Source organism: Triplophysa rosa, linkage group LG17 (assembly GCF_024868665.1).
Source record: "Triplophysa rosa linkage group LG17, Trosa_1v2, whole genome shotgun sequence".
Classification (NCBI taxonomy): domain Eukaryota; kingdom Metazoa; phylum Chordata; class Actinopteri; order Cypriniformes; family Nemacheilidae; genus Triplophysa; species Triplophysa rosa.
Window position 1 is genome coordinate 15,522,150 of NC_079906.1, and position 16,687 is coordinate 15,538,836.

Consider the following 16,687-nt stretch of genomic DNA (forward strand, 5'->3'; position numbering starts at 1 on the left):
ATTTCTTATTCTGGAATTTTAAATAATAATTTTAAATCTATGTCTACATTTTATTTTTTCTTATTTCATATTACTACACTTATTCTTAAATAATGAATTGATCTTATAATTGCCTTATTTTGACGTCTATAAAGAAGCACATTAATCTACAATACAATCCATTGCAATCTTAATTTATTAAATGTCTTAATATGTATATTATGCTACTGATAATTAGAACAGACAAAACAAGATGGGAAAATAATGCTTTTTTATTGGTTGATTTGTTGATTTACACAGTTATCCATGATGATGATGATGATTTTGAAGTAACCAGCCTTTCCACAATTTAGTAAGTGGTCATCACCTGCAAAAGGGACAAGATTTAAATCTTCATATCAGAATCAGAATCAGAATCAGAAAGAGCTTTATTGCCAAGTATGTTTGCACATACAAGGAATTTGTTTTGGTGACAGGAGCATCCAGAACACAGAAACAGCAACAACAGTACACAGAGACCATAACACAATAGAATACAGTACACAATGATTTAAATAAGGGCCTATGGGTATAAAAAATTAAGAAATACAATACAATAAACATAAGATAAAGATATAGAGAGTTCTATGTCCAGATCAAATTTATATATCTAAAACAACATGGTTTAGAGTAATAGGCTGTGAAGTTCACTCCCACTTACTTTGTTGATCCAAGAAATGTAGCCAGAAACACGGGTGAAGACAGAGGGCTTCTTGGGATAGTTGCAGCCTAAGCTGGAGCCAAAGCTTACAATACCCTGAACATCCCAAGTACCATCACGTCTCTGGCAGTTCAGAGGGCCACCAGAATCACCCTGCACCAGTGAATAATACCACACTCAGTTACTTAACATGCAACAAAAATAACAAAACACAACTTTTAAAATAAAAAGGCATAATTAAAAGACCATGATAGGGAAAACACTTGGCAGTCTATGCATATAACTGATACATTTGTGCTGCATTAAGACACATTTGGAAAATATTTAGAAGGTAAAACAGGCATGAAAAATAACAAAAGTGTCTTAAACCCACATTGCAACTTGACACAACACCATCTCCACCAGCGCACACCATGAGGTTGGTCACCAGGTTGCCCCACCAGTCAGACCTGCTGCAGGTAGCATAGTCCACCACAGGGAGAGGAGCATGCTGCAGGATATCAGCAATAGGGCCATTGGCTGGAGGGAAAGACAATAGTGTCTTTATGAGCAATATGCTCACAAACAGAAAGTTTGTAAGGATTCAAGGTTTTGAAAATCCAAAAGCTCTTACTCCAGAGACGTCCCCAGCCAGTGACATAGCAGGGGAAGTTGTTGGGCAGGATATCGCCAGACACAGGCAGGCAGGCAGGTGAAATGGAGTTAGAGAACTGAACTGGATTCTGCAGCTTGATCAGGGCGATGTCATTGCTGGGAGCACACACAAATACATCAATCTCAGATTACACTTAAATTCATCTATATTACGCTTGGGGTGGCTATAGAAAAAATAAGATGAATGCCAACCGGATATTGTAGGAGTCCCAGTTCTCATGCACTATAATCTTAGCAGGAGAAATGGCAATGGAGCCAGCCTCGTTGCTGGCTGCCAGGTTTTGCTTTCCCAGGTATACTCTGTAAGTACGGCTTCTGCTCGGAAAAAGCACAACGGACTTGTTTTTAGTCTATCAGTTTAATCCACTTTAACTTGTATGACCTGTGAACAATTATGGCCACACTTTTGTTCCGACAGTAAGACAAATGAAGCACTAATTGTGACAGCGAGAGAACGAAATACGTACCCAATGCAGTGAGCAGCGGTCAGGACCCAATCTTTGGCGATCAGGGTACCACCACAGGTGTGGTAGAAGCTAGAGCCACTCTGGTACTGGAGAGATACCTGATGAAGGTATAAACAAAACATATTTATTTATACCAGTTAATTACATGAATGCTAAGGAACTTGTCAAATGATAACAGAGCATTTTTAGATGATATTAGTAAACTGTTGCATTCACAGTACCTGCCATGGCCAACTGTGTGGTCTAGCATCAGTTCCGCCCACGACCCTTGAGAGGATAGGGTCATAGGTGGGCTGCCCACAGCCGTAGGCTGTTTCAGGAGGTAACATAAGCATGGATAAATACTTGTATATTTGTTAATTGTTGCGCATAAAGGCTTTACAAAATACATATTTTAAATGTCAATTTAAAAAGCATATTATAAAAACATTTATTTATTAAAGGGTTATTCAATACATTTCAAGTACAAATTTTTTTTTTTTTTCCCATTCGCATCTAGAAACAAATCATCTTACCTCCAGCAATGAGTAAAGCCAAGATCACAAGTTTCATGATGTCTGATAGCCACTACAGGCAAACACTTTACATTTATATACTGTAAGTGACTGGTTACAGCATATTCAGCAATGCATCTGCAGCAGTCCCAGTATCAGTTAACCTTGCTGATAAACGTCCCAAAATATCTGTTATCTTAAAATATAATGTGTGTGAAATGCACAGATGACATCCTGATATGAATAGTGCTGCGTACAGTATTATGTGTGTGTACCAGAAGATTTAAAAACAAGTTTACAGTGTCTTTTGGATTTGGTCTTTTTATGAAGATTTTTTCTTTTAGAGTTTTTTAGTTGTTTGATTTAAAGTATATGTGCACAACATAGAAGTGATAAAACAATCAAGTGATTAATCAGTGATTTTAAAATGTTACATTGATTAGATTTATATTTGTAATGAAACAAATGGTCAAGGTCACGTTAAACCCAGAGGGCCACCTGCATGGGGGCCATCCTATTTGTTTTTCCAAAAGCGTCAAGGACATCTATTCCAAACAATTGCTTATTGACTTGAAAGTGAATTGGTCAGTATATAAATCCGACTAGACTGGGCAAAAGCTGGAGGTACAAACATGATGAAGTTTGTGGTTCTGGCTATTCTGGTTGTTGGAGGTAAGAAGCCTTATCAAAAATTATAGCATAATTTTGTAAAAAGCTAATTAAAAAACAAACAATTATTCTACGTTTATACTGTTTTAACTGGCTCATGGATCACATATGTTATTTTTTCCTCAGCTTACGGGTGCGGACTGCCCACCTTCCCTCCTATTCTGTCAAGGGTAGTAGGGGGTGTGGATGCACGTCCACATAGCTGGCCCTGGCAGGTACATTCACATTTTATTGTTTTATTCTAACAATACATGTCTGCTGTATTAACATGTCTGCTGCATTAACTACACCAAATTATGTTAATAACCTAATAAAAAGAATTGATCGTTGTCATTTTATTTCACAGATCTCCCTCCAGTACACCAGTGGTGGTAACTGGTACCACACCTGTGGAGGAACCCTCATTTCTAATGAGTGGGTTCTGACTGCTGCTCACTGCATCAGGTAAATCTCACTCTGTGAGCCACATTATCTTGTTTTCTCTAAAAAGTCTAAAGAATAGCCTAATGATGAAAACAGCCCTAAATGCTTGGGATAACTAACAAAAGGTGCCATAAGAGTACACAAGAGTTTTTTTATTCTAACTTCTTTTTATTAGTATCACTCTTGTGTTTTTTAACCCCCATATGGTCCTTGTTTCCTGTTTACACTACTGGTATTTGGGGTCAGTATGAAGTTGAGGGTTACAGCTTTGTTTTCTGCTTGTGGTTCTACAGCAACAGCAGAACTTACAGAGTGTATCTGGGCAAACAAAACCTGAAGGAGGAGGAGCCTGATTCAGTCGCCATCGCCCCTGCCAAGATCATTGTACATGAGAAATGGAATTCCTTCTTCATCCGGTAGGGGGGCCACGAGACTTCTTGCTAAGGCACATCATAGAAAATGCCAAAGATTATAATAAATATGCTTATCTTTATTGTTGTTTCTGTAACGCAGCAATGACATCGCCCTGATCAAACTGGAGAAACCCGTCACACCAAGTGACACCATCACACCTGCTTGTGTTCCTGCTGATGGGGATATTTTGGCCAATGGAGCATCCTGCTATGTCACCGGCTGGGGACGCCTCTACAGTAAGTATAATGCATGTGGTGAGGGTGCCACCAGATGGTGTCATTCTCATTTACTGTTACGTTAAAACTGGCAGTTATAATACTCTGTTTCACATTAACCTGTCTCATCCACTTTGTCCATTTCCAACCAGCCAACGGTCCCATTGCTGATATCCTGCAGCAAGCTCTCCTGCCTGTGGTGGATCATCAAACTTGCTCCAGGTCCGATTGGTGGGGCTCTCAGGTTACAAAAGACATGGTCTGCGCTGGTGGAGATGGTGTTGTATCTGGATGTAATGTAAGGAGATAACAATGATTTTAATACTAAACATCAGTGATTTACTGTAGAGAATGCAAATTGTGAAGAAAGTGGCTTAAGGGGATGATGTTTACTGATGTAAACTGAAATGAACACAGATTAAATAGTAAAAGAGTACTTTAAAACATCAGTGTTTAAATTCCATTAAAATGTCTTACTGTATGAAAACCTTTTTGAATTTCACATGACACAGGGTGACTCCGGTGGCCCTCTGAACTGTAAGGGCAATGATGGAGCTTGGGAGGTTCATGGTATTGTGAGCTTTGGCTCTGGACTTAGCTGCAACTTGGCCAAGAAGCCCACCGTCTTCACTCGTGTGAGCGCCTACACCGATTGGATCAGCAAGGCAAGTGTTTTGTAACTGCATACAACTCAAGACTTATGTCTTCTGGATCATGTTTGTCATAATGAATGAAAACCTCTTTTTCCTTTCTAATCTCTTACAGAACATGGCCACCTATTAAAGAGCACACAGAGAGGTTTTGTATCATCCGTTTCAATAAAAATAAAAATAATTCAATTTTGAGTTGCGTATACTTATTTGCACTATAATATGCTGAGGACTGTATGATTCACTGTTTATTAACACAATGTTGTTTGTTATATTTATCTTAATTCTTATTTCAACACTGACCATGTTTAACTGTTTGCTGTTATAACAGAAGGTTACTCAGTAAGCGATGTGAACAGAATCTTTTGGCTCAGCTTGGCCACAGAAATGTTTCTCACACCATCTGACGGGTAGCCGTGTGCTAATAAATGGGTTTCAGTTTTAGGTTTCAGATTAAACTTTGATGTGATAAAGTTGATAGATTTTATAGATTTGTTTGTTTTTTAAAGCCAAGATCCACAACATTCTTGGTTAAAAAGTAACAAAAATCTTACTGAGTAACTACATTAAACTTATATTTAAAATGTTTCTCCGATTCACCATAGAAAGCTTACAAAATTGATTTATAAATTGAGGTTTCAGGTGTGGATTTTACAGGAAATTTTAAGTTTGACATTATGTGATTTGAACGATCCTAAAAATATGCAGTAACTTTTAATGGATTAGTGAGTAACCTGCAGTTTTATGTTTCAAACAGAGATGGCGACAGAGAGGCAAAAGTTATTTATTGCAGTTTTTGTGACATAAATGTTTCCTACATGTCTTTCAGCCATTTTCGCCAGATGTGAATAAATACATTAACATAGTCGCTTATTCTTGCTTTTTCTAGTACTTGAAATCAACTGATAATCTGTGGCAATTTATTAGACTTATTAGAGAATGTTTATTGAATTTCTAAATTCATAAATACAAATTCAGGATAATAAAGTGGTCCAAAGCACAAAGAGGATATAGTGGCATTGTTTTTGTGTAAGCTGTTAGTAAACATGCTAATTTATGTGCAAATACAATATCTTAAGGGGGAAGAAATAATGTCCAAAAATGTGATAAAAAATGTATTACCAAAAAGTGCCCATGTGCAGGTTTGTTGTCATGCAGAAGGGACACACATCTATTGTGGAATTTCGCCCTATTGTCATTTTAGCGATACATATTAAACAAACATATAAATTCTCATTGCATCCTTAATAACAGTCAGCAAGCTACTGTATACACAAACACTTCAAGTTGCCACAAACAGTGCATAAAATAATTGGACATTTTTAAGCACCCTCTACATTCATTTTAGCTACCAAGACAAAAATTATTGATCATGTTAAAGTGTATGATGAAACAGATCTTCGCCATCTTGGTGTGCTGACTGGTTGACTCACTGTGCTGCCACAGTGATGTATCTTGGCTCCATGTTTCCAAAGTAGGACTTCTCCCACTCACTCATGAGGTCAAAGTGGAGAGGGCGATCACAGAAGGTACAAGAAGCCATCGCTGGCCCGTTCAGTGGTAGTCCCACCTCCTGCCAGACCTCCAACAGTTTCTCTGTTCAACATAAAATACCCATAGAAAATTATATATAAAAAACAATGGAAACCAGTATGATCTACATTCTAAATATGTGAAAATCATTGCTTACATAAAAAAATGATTTAGCTTAATAGAAATCTAAATGTTGCTGGATCTCTCACCAGCAAAGTAGTTCATCATAATGGGGTTATGGAAAGGAGAGGGGGCCAGTCGCAACAGCTCCTCTCCACGAGCTACTGTTGGGTAATTTATGGCTTGCACGTAGATATTGTGATTCTCCAACAGAATATCACACACCTCTGAGCTTTTCGCTGCATTTCCAACCTGACATGAAACATAAAAATGACGAATAAAATCTGTTCAAATTGGTTTTAGACAATGCTCAGGTTGAAATGGTAGAAGCTGTTCCAAGTACCAAACATACAAAATGCATCTAAAGATCTGTCATCTGCAAACACTGACCCGTATGGGAATGATATGGCTGGGACAGTTGATCACGGGCAGGCCGGCATCCAGCAGCAGCTGTCTCATGTGTTTGACGTTTCTTTGGTGAGCTCTACGTAAAGCTTGACCCTCTGGGCTACTCAGCACACGCACCGATTCCAAAGCCCCCGCCAGCACCATGGGAGGCAAGGAGGTAGTGAAGATAAACCCAGCGGCGTAGGAGCGCACAGAGTCCACCAGGGCGGCGGTGCTGGCTATGTACCCACCTACACAGCCAAATGCCTTACCTGGAGATATATAATGTAACAAGAAATTATAAATGGGATTTGTGGCATGAATAAACTGTTAATGGATAGAATCAGGCATATCTTACCTAGAGTTCCAGAGACAATATCGATTTTGTGCATGACATTGTCTCTCTCTCCAACACCTGCTCCATGCGCCCCATAGAGCCCGACAGCGTGAACCTCATCCACAAACGTCAAAGCTCCATATTTGTGTGCGACGTCACACAGCTCCTCTAGTGGGCAAATTGCACCTGGAAAACAAATTGTAACTCATTCTTTTAAGTCAGTTTGTTGCAAGCAGTCGAACCAATTTGGGAATGGATATTACACAACAATTATGTTATCATGTATGTATCCATCACAACCGTCAAATCTTATAGTGAGTTCTGTTATGTCCTTTTCATACTCACCATCCATCGAATGCACAGTCTCAAAGGCCACAATTTTAGGTGTAAGTGGGTCTGAACGACTAAGAAGTTCCTCCAGGTGATTGGCATCATTGTGTCGGAAAATAAAGCGCTTGGCCCCACTGTTCCTGATGCCCTGGATCATAGAGGCGTGATTGCCCATGTCTGAGTAAATCTCACAGCCTGTAGAGAGAAGACATTGAGGATTTGTTGTAAATCCCTCATGTAATTGAGACAATGCCTTTAAGTGCTTATCCCAGACACTTCAAAAATATGTCTATGCTCACAAAGACAATTTTGGATTGTACATGTAGCTGCTATTACATAAAAAAACTGTACATCTCCTACTGTATTTACCATTAGTTTTTAGGCAGCTTTATTTATTTGAATAAATGTATCTCTTTGTTTGATCATAAGGCTACTTTGTTGGATACCTGGAAGCATTTTAGCCAAAGTAAAAAGGGTAGAATCGTTGGCCACAAAGCAGGAAGAAAAGACCAGCGCTCCATCTTTCTGGTGAAGACGGGCCAGCTCACTCTCCAGGGCCACGTGATAGTTACTCGTACCAGAAATATTCCTGGTGCCACCGGCTCCTGCACCATGCTTTTCCAAAGCCTCTCTAAAAAAAACATTGGCAAAACACATTATTAGTAGCTAGTTGAGCAGTTTTCCAAAAAAGGAAATAATTATTTTTAATTTTAATAAATGTAAGCATCATAAAATGTATATATTTAGCAAATGTTTTATTAAACGCTTATAATTTAAGTCAGTACTGTACCTCGTTGTACCCAGTAGTGAATTTTTTTCTGTATAAATACAATTTACATGTATGATACTAATAATATTGAAGTACTGACCGTATTGCATTGACAACGCGGGGATGTCGACTCATGCCCAGGTAATCATTACTGCACCACACAGACACCTGGGAGCTCCCACGTCCCGGGACAGAGTAGTCCTCAGCAAAAGGGTAAACCTCTGCAAAGCGGTTCACCGTCTTAAAGATACGGTAGGTGTGATCACTTCTCTTCTCCACAATCTTCTGGGTAAAAAAGTCATCATAGTCGAAACTGGGCTGGGCTGCATTATTTAAAGAATAGACATGTCTCATTCAGAATGAACAAACTATAATGAAAGAAAATTTGAAGAGAGAATTTGGTCTACTGTAGCTTACCAATGTTGTCCTGGAGAAGGTGTGTAGGACCAATGGAGTGATAACTTTGTAAACCACTGAACAGTGAGCTCATCATGCCTAGAAAACAGAGGGGAGATATGTCATCAAACTAAAACAGTTCTCTGAAATGACTTGGACATATACCAAATACATCAGGTTCTTCTGAGACATGAGAAGTTCTGAGAAACTATAATTTTCCAATAAGATGTTAATTTCAAATGCTAAAATTCCTGTATGATGATTGCGTGAAGACTTGCATTTGTTCCATAAGCAGTCATTGAGTCATTATGTGATTAGTATTCACATGCTATGGAGTCTCTGAAATTGGAGTTAAATTGTGCAATGGCAGAGATGAGAATGTTCTTCGAGCTGCGGGTTATTATGAATCCAAACCCTGTATGAAAGACCGCTCAGAACAAAAGAGCCTCTTCAGCATCAAACTAATTACACTGTGCTGGCAAAATGAGACATAATGGCAATCAGCCTTTATAACATCATTCAGTCAGCTGGATAATATCTGATTTTTAAGCAAGACATAATCACTAGCTACAGTATGTTCATTTGATGTCCAGCTGTAAAAAGACCATTTTTATGATGGACGTAATATACTACACTTTTTCAGAGTTCAGTCTTTTTTTTAAACTGCAGCACATAACAATTTTCACACTTTTGACTGTACACAAATCTACAAACTGACCTGAATTGGCTTCATTGGGGTGCATTGCTTGAACATCCTCTTGCACCTGTGGACTGGCCTTAACCAATCCGATCTTGGAGGAAACAAAGGGACAGCTCTTGGACATGTTGATGGCTACCTGAGTGGCAGTGGTGGCCAGCTGTCTCTTGGGCTCCTTATAAGGAAGCATACCTGAACAGAATAAAAGTGTTTTGAGTAAAACTGTGTAAACATAAAAACTTGTTAAGTTTTGTTAAATCAATAAAATTGATTTATGACTATAAATGTTGATAGTGATTCAAGCTTCATCTGGTGCAACTCAGAGTGACATGATGATACACTAATGATTGTGTGTAGTGATTGCAAGCAGGTACACCAAAGCATTACCGTTTTCATCAACTGATTGGGTGGCTTTTACAGAGATCTGGCGGACAATGATGGGGCATCGGTCAGCCTGGCAAAGGAATGCCGCCACATTCCTTAAAGAAAGACCAGGAGTGGATTTCAGGAATGGGCAGTGATGCAGAAAAGCAGACATGACTTCAACAGCTGCAAAAAAAAAGAATGATATATATACTTTATATAATCATTAAAAAGCATGTAAATGTTTAGTGTAACACAGGCAGTGTTTACATAATTTTAAGTAATTCTGTTACATATTTATTGCCTGTCAGCCCTTTCAAGACACTTTAAAAGATGCTACTATAAAACTTCGAGTTGCTTCGAGATGAAGCCCTGTGGAGCGCTGGGCGCGTCTCGTCGGTCACCTGGGCGCGGCCGATAGCGCGCTTTATCAGGAGCGCGCAGACTTGCGCTGACCACAGCTCTCTGCTCTCTTATTTGAAATGTACGCCATGCCTACTGATAAAGACTCGATTATGCTTACTGAGAAATATCAACACTGCGCAACAAAATTAATGTAAAATAATAGAATAAATAAAATTACAAGCGCTGTAAATTTGTGGGAAAACGTAATTTAAAACGAATTTCACCCAGGATACTGCAAATTAACTAAATGCTAATTATTTACAAGAATGAACAAGTTTCACCAAAATGTTGGTGACATTAAAGTAATGTTTCTTTATTTAAATATAAAAGAAATAGCATCAAAACTCCTACAGTATTTATGAAAAGGTTGTGATGCAAGGAGATAAAACGTGTGACTTATTATTTCTGGGGTATCAATATCCCCCATCAACATAAACAATGAGATAAACATTTTCTGCAAAACAAAAGCACTGTCTTGCCAATAGTATAGCCTAGCTGACCCTAATTGTGGAGATATTTTTATCCGACAAATATCACTGATATACACAGAACTATTATTCTAGAAAAAAAAAGTTTATTTTAACTTTATACATAGGCCTACATATTTGTTATACAACGTTATTGTAAATAAGCCCGTAAAAGGATGTAATACAAGGTGAAAGTTTAAAAACTGAGTTATGAAATGTTATGAAAAAATAGGCATTACCTGTTGACCTGCACTGAGGACGAACTTCTGAACAGCACCGACGCTCATGCGAACAGTGAAAGAATTGAGACCCTCATTCAGCTCCCACCCAAATACTGCGTGACAGCTGAGGGGCCAGGATCTGAGCTGACGTGAGGAAAGTAAATGGCCAGAACAGCACCGACAACACCAATGCAAAAACAAGTAAAATGGCCAAACCTTTATTTTGTGCACACCTCCTTGTTCAACTCAAACAATAGAAGTAATACATACATTTATTAAACTGACAACAATACTAGCTACAGATGAATAATTACAAGCACTGGTTATAAAGAATAAAAGGCCAAAATACAAGTATGTTCCAGCATTCTTTTCGTGGCCATTAAAACGCTCCATGATGTATAACTTAAATGTATAATCCTGGTTACACAATAAATGATTAAAATCCAGCCAAATATAAATATACACATATATGCATTATGTCTATTAAAACCACGCTGCACCTGAGCTTTTCTCACTCTAGACTGCTGCTTCTTTAACAGATAAAATGTGTTATTTTCCTGAGCAGTCAGTTATTCTTTCGACAGATTCACTTTTAGGCACTTTGGCTGTTAAAATAAAGCTGTTAAACACACTTCCATACGTCATGCCAGTTATAAACTATCTTCAAACCTGATTCAGCTATACAAACATGGTAGTATTTCTTAGTTTATCATGCATATGTGGTTAAGACATAAAAATGGACCTAACATGAGGGAGACCCTATTATCACAACCACAACATATCATTACATTCATATCAAGACAGGGTGAAGGACGCAAGATCGCTTGTTTTTGGTGAAGCAAAAATACAGCTTGTGCATCTTCATCTGCCTTACTTAATGGCACATTTAAAAAAAAAGGCAAACATTTAAACATCTCAAATAAGCTGCTCTTAAAAAGAATAAAACCATTAAAACCATTAGGTAAGTCAGTAGTGCTTCTGTGGGCGTGTCAATCCAATCAGACTTTAAATATTAAAACATTTTTAAGTTAAGAAGTACATCAGCAGAACCGGGTCACATTATTACTCCTATAAAGTCTATGCACTGTAGGTTGAGGGAGTTAGGCCTTGTAGACCTGATGATTTCCCCCAGCAGCACTAGGAGGGATCGGCATCCCAGCGTTCGAGCCCGACTGAACATCCACAAAACCCATTCTTTGCCTTCTCTTCCTCTGCTCTGTCATCTAAACAAAAAAAAACACTTTACTCAATAAAATGCTCAAGAGAATACTCATATTGTACACAAAATAGTCTACAGTACATAACAATGCTGGCTAACACTGTAAAAGCTTCCTCTTCCAAGTAAAAGTGATGCGACCATAAGCAACGAGCGACATTTTGTTGCTCACTTTCTGTACATCTTCAGCAAATCATAGACTTTCTTTTTTAGTGCAAATAATGAAAATTATTGCCACTGTAACATTAATAAATGGTAGGTATTAAGTAATACTGAGAAATGTACCTGTTCTTTCAGCTCTGTTAACTGGCCTGTGAGTTGTTCGACCGATTTCTTGGTGGTAAAGAGACATTCCTGGAGGTTCCTCATCTCATTCTGTTCCCCATCTCCCTCTGTTACAACCAGAGACATGGCTTGCATGCGCGGGAACCAATCCAGGTTCTTATTCTAAGAGAATGAAAAGAAAACGTATTTATTACAGATGCTACATAATACAAAATTAAACATCAAACATTGGTGACACAAATCGTCAATAAAATGATGACGTCCTTGCTAAGTAAACAGTAGGAGTTTTCAGTTAGTACAGTTTAAGACTAAATTGGATTTTAGGCAGAAGCCAAGCACCCTAGTTATTTTATAATTTACCTTTATCATGTGCGCCACATAGCTCTCTGGGCCAGTGTAGTCGGTCTTGTTTTTCTCTCGCACAAGGACAATGAAATATAGGTAGTTCCAGATGTTGTGCTCCAGTTTAACGTGTTCTTCAAACGAGACGGTTTTATTATCAAACTTGTCCCTCTCAAGACCTGTTCAAACAGAAATCACAAATTATTTCTAATGAGTTATTTTCAGTTTTAAAAGCCCCAAACTGAAGCATATACACAAACATAAACAACCACAACATCCAAATCTGTTCACTGAAGTCTTACAGCAGATGAAACAGGTGGTCTTCAAGACCTCTTCCTTCTTCTGTTTCTCACTACGGAGGTCAGCGAAAGTGTCGATAATCACACCGAAGATCAAGTTGAGGACGATGATGATCACAACGAAGTAGAAGAGAAGGTCATAGACCACCCGAGCAGGGAACAAGGGCTCCTGTACGGTGAAGAACATCTAATCAGCTTTTGTACATGTTTGTGTGTCTGTGTGTTTGCATGTGGATGTGGATGTGGGTCGTCATACATTTTTCGATGGTTTGCGCAGAACATCCCCCACACCTCCTCCGTTCCTCAGGCCGTGATTCAGCACAGTCACAATGCACATCAGAAGAGTCTCACAAGCCCTCTCTGTGTTGTCTTCTTCTGCAATGCCAAAAAATTAAACACATCGCTGAGTCGGTGATCCTGTTGCCCTTTATCTCAACTTTAGTTAAGTATGGGTTAAATAAATATTTTTATATGTTTGTTTTTGGTTCAAGTTTGGTTTTTATTCTTACACTTACCATCGGCTGGTGCAACCAACCCAGTTTCCTCTATGCAGTCGACTCCATCTGCACTGCAGCTGTCAATAGAGTCATCTGTACCTGCTAAACATCAAAGACATATCAGCTCCACAATACGCTAAAAGAAAGGATGATATACTCATCAACCCTCATTTCTGCTGGTGTAAACCTATACCTTCATCTGCGCTGGCGAGCCGGTCCACTTCCATGATAAAGTCATCCCTGAGGAAGAGAAAGCCCACGATGGAGAAGAGGTAGACTAGGATGATGGCCAGGACAGCGGTGAGAAGTATCGAACGGCCGTTACGGGTGACGCTTTTGATTACATTAAGAAGCGTCTCCTCACGGTAGATCAGATCAAATAACTGAAAGAGGAACATGAACACAGAGATTTCTGGGGAGGATTTGGAGATTGAATGTTTAATAGACAGTTATTGCATATTACCAATGGATCGACCTATGTTCAAGAGTCAAAACCAAACTAGACAGAATTCTACTCAAAACATTTTTCTAAAGATTCTATCTCTACACAAGAGATACCCACCAATATGCTGTAGAAGAATTCGTGGACAAACAGGCCCAAAGTACTGATCAACACATAGGCCAAGTGGTACAGAAACTCTACATCCATTACCATGGCTTTGTAACCCATGATGAAGGTGCCGTTGTTTCCCACAAAGCTCACCACGTACACAATCTTATTGCCCAGCTGTTTAAAAAGAAAAAGATGGGGTCCAAAATTCTAGTGATTCGAGGTCACTAATAAAATACTACGTAATACAAACTTCTTTGTAAAAAAATGTGATCAGAAGATCAGCGAGACTTACATTGAGAGCTCCCATTAGAGCGAGCGTGGGCCCGATGCCGATGTGATAGACAAGCCGGAGGGTGATGGCGACAGTGAGAGCCTGGTACCCGTAACGCTTCGATAACAGACCCACGACAGCCAGTCCAGCGAAAGTCCAAAACAGCATGAGCAGTACTGAGGTGTCTATGCTACCTGAAAGCACCAGAGATGGGTAAAACTCAATCAAAATTTGCATCTAAAATCATGTTGTCGACTCAATATAACTTTGAAATTGTGTAAATGTGGATATCACATGACACTTGTAATCAATACTCCAAAGCTTCACATCAGTAAACCCATTACGGCGTACTTTGACCAGTATCGTGTGGGTAGAACAAAGCGATGATGAGGTTGACGAACACAGCCAGATTGAACGATATGGTGCCCCAAAGAGACATTCGACGAGAGAACCAGAACAACACTGGCATGCCTAAAACACATTACACATTAATGCATTTTAACATGTAGTCTAATACAAAGTTCCACTTTTTTATCGCCATTACTAAAACACTGAAAAAAACCTTCCAGCAATATTTCTGAGTGAACGTTTTTTTAACTGGGTTTTTAAGTTTCAGTGGCTTGAGTTTAAAGATCAGATGTAGCTCTTTCTTCCATTCTCACAGTTTTGGCCCAACACTTACTGCGAAGTTTTTTCTGCCACTCCATTTCATTGTGAAGAAATGAGGTCTGTTCAAAAAAGTGCGGGACTTTGCTGCCCTGCTCGTCTAGCTCTGTGGTGGTGAACACACGAAACTTTGACTCCTCGGTCAAATACTCGCAAATGGGGTGAACAGGAAACACGATCTGCTCCATGCTGCGGTCCTCACGAACGATCTGCACATGAAAGTTGCAAGTTAATTCAAAAGTGATCCAAATTACACATTTAAGTTAATCATATCAATCATCCCCATATCAAAATCACACATTTATCTAGTCATTTCATTTGTCTTATTTTTTAGTTACTTGGAGGACGTTATGTGGATGAAAAATTAATTTTGTTGTCAAACTAACTGACCTCAATATTAGAGGTTTGACGGTCATAGTGTTCTAATGGATCCTCCTTCGATTCCTCCTGTTTGTTCAAGTGAAGCTAAAGTAAAAACAAGCAAAAATATTATAGGTAAATAGTTCAAAATTAGCTTAATAAAAGTAAAGGAATTCTTTGTTAAAAGTCACCATAGAGGAGATGCCCTCTTCTTCCTCTTTCGTCTTCTTTTGGGGTTTAAGCAGTGTGAGAAGCATTTTGTTGTGTCGGGCAAGCTGCAAAAACAAGAGTTCAAACATGACTACCGAACTGCCATATTTTCACACATATAGAGACAGAATGCCCAATTTTTTACATAAATGATTATTAGTTCTTCAAAATCGACACTAGCGATAAATACCACCATTACACCACTGTGCATTTAACAAGATACAACTGCCGTGAAAATTTATATTTGATGTATTGTTTGTACACATTTTCAATTTTTTAATCATGCTGAAAAAAGATGCAATATAAAAGTGGATGCAATACAATGAATACATTTCTTGATGAATATTTCAGCAGGTATAGTCCAAGACCACCTTCAACAAAAACAGCATCAGTCGTTCTGAAAATGAAACGGCATAGCATTATAATGTAACTGTCCACCTGTAGTGCCAGGATGTAGATGTTGTGTCCGACCTCCCGCGGCGACACTTCCCCCTCCTCACATTCAGTCTCTTGCCAGTAAGCCTTCTTTATCACCTCCACCTGAAGACATACAGCACAATGCTGATAAAATATAACTTTTCATTCTCATAATTCACATCAAACAATCATGTGACAGACTGACCAGTTCCCGGGGTCGAAGGTTTAACAGGATTCTCTCGGCATTTTCATTGTCATGACGACTCTCCATCAGAGCAAGCAGGAGCTTGGAGGCATTGTCCTGATGATATAAAGACATATATTATGTTACATTTATGCATATGGTAGATGCCTTTATCCGAAGCAGAGGTGTAAAGAGTACCTGAAAACCATACTTACGTAAAAGTACAGATACCTTGCAGTGAAAATTACTCCATTACAAGTTACAAGTCACCAATTCCAAAACGACTTGAGTAAAAGTCTTCGAGTATCTGATTTGAACAGTACTTGAGTATTTTACTCATACAGGCTCAAAGCAGCACTAGTCCTCAACACTTAAGAGACATGTCAGTGGAAAAACTAGAAACAGTCGATTTGTGAGGAGAGCAATCGCATTTATTTTCTTAAATCATAATAAGACTGAACACCTCAAAATTGCAACAAATCATGGACGACAACATAACCTACTGTACGTCTATTACAAACACCCAAGTCTCATTTAAGCTCAACTGCTCATAAGTAAACCAAACTCCTTCAAAAAGGTCTCTTCAATATAACAGATAAATAAAATAATGTTAAGTAGAATTAAAAAGTCAAAGCCTTTTTGCACTGGACATGCTGGTTTGGGCCTCATGGCCAGCTGCAGTCATGTCCTCATTTCA

At 38.7% G+C, this 16,687-nt stretch overlaps 4 protein-coding genes across 5 annotated transcripts in view; 1 reads left to right on the forward strand and 3 right to left on the reverse strand.

Annotated features, from left to right (window-relative positions):
- Positions 1–234: 234 nt before the first annotated feature.
- ela2 (elastase 2) lies at positions 235–2,416 on the reverse strand. The gene is made up of 8 exons (XM_057355833.1): positions 2,316–2,416; positions 2,022–2,110; positions 1,801–1,898; positions 1,526–1,648; positions 1,293–1,429; positions 1,053–1,198; positions 680–832; positions 235–346 (listed from the first exon to the last, which is right to left on the reverse strand). Exons 1-8 carry the CDS (start codon positions 2,350–2,352, stop codon positions 329–331), a joined length of 801 nt encoding a protein of 266 aa, XP_057211816.1. The 5' UTR covers positions 2,353–2,416; the 3' UTR covers positions 235–328.
- A 510-nt stretch (positions 2,417–2,926) lies between these two features.
- LOC130568340 (chymotrypsin-C-like) lies at positions 2,927–4,695 on the forward strand. Its single transcript, XM_057357126.1, has 7 exons — positions 2,927–2,966; positions 3,051–3,178; positions 3,310–3,407; positions 3,680–3,802; positions 3,900–4,036; positions 4,168–4,313; positions 4,528–4,695. The coding sequence occupies exons 1-7, from the start codon at positions 2,927–2,929 to the stop codon at positions 4,693–4,695; spliced, it is 840 nt and encodes a 279-aa protein (XP_057213109.1).
- A 744-nt stretch (positions 4,696–5,439) lies between these two features.
- alas2 (aminolevulinate, delta-, synthase 2) lies at positions 5,440–10,835 on the reverse strand. Its single transcript, XM_057355832.1, has 11 exons — positions 10,709–10,835; positions 9,622–9,783; positions 9,256–9,426; positions 8,559–8,636; positions 8,242–8,464; positions 7,819–8,003; positions 7,388–7,567; positions 7,064–7,228; positions 6,709–6,977; positions 6,408–6,570; positions 5,440–6,261 (listed from the first exon to the last, which is right to left on the reverse strand). The coding sequence occupies exons 2-11, from the start codon at positions 9,770–9,772 to the stop codon at positions 6,095–6,097; spliced, it is 1,752 nt and encodes a 583-aa protein (XP_057211815.1). The 5' UTR covers positions 9,773–9,783; positions 10,709–10,835; the 3' UTR covers positions 5,440–6,094.
- A 53-nt stretch (positions 10,836–10,888) lies between these two features.
- Positions 10,889–16,687, reverse strand: part of itpr3 (inositol 1,4,5-trisphosphate receptor, type 3) — a 30,530-nt gene continuing 24,731 nt past the window's right edge. The window contains exons 44-58 of one of the 2 annotated variants that reach the window (XM_057355831.1): positions 16,012–16,107; positions 15,828–15,929; positions 15,371–15,454; positions 15,210–15,284; positions 14,836–15,028; positions 14,505–14,624; positions 14,175–14,347; positions 13,892–14,056; positions 13,523–13,712; positions 13,348–13,428; positions 13,089–13,207; positions 12,836–13,001; positions 12,552–12,712; positions 12,192–12,353; positions 10,889–11,913 (exon numbers count right to left, since the gene is read on the reverse strand). In XM_057355831.1, the coding sequence (XP_057211814.1) occupies positions 11,791–11,913; positions 12,192–12,353; positions 12,552–12,712; positions 12,836–13,001; positions 13,089–13,207; positions 13,348–13,428; positions 13,523–13,712; positions 13,892–14,056; positions 14,175–14,347; positions 14,505–14,624; positions 14,836–15,028; positions 15,210–15,284; positions 15,371–15,454; positions 15,828–15,929; positions 16,012–16,107 (2,010 nt within the window). In that variant the 3' untranslated portion in view covers positions 10,889–11,790. Of the gene's footprint in view, positions 11,914–12,191; positions 12,354–12,551; positions 12,713–12,835; positions 13,002–13,088; positions 13,208–13,347; positions 13,432–13,522; positions 13,713–13,891; positions 14,057–14,174; positions 14,348–14,504; positions 14,625–14,835; positions 15,029–15,209; positions 15,285–15,370; positions 15,455–15,827; positions 15,930–16,011; positions 16,108–16,687 lie in introns of both variants that reach the window. The other variant, XM_057355830.1, reaches the window with a different exon arrangement.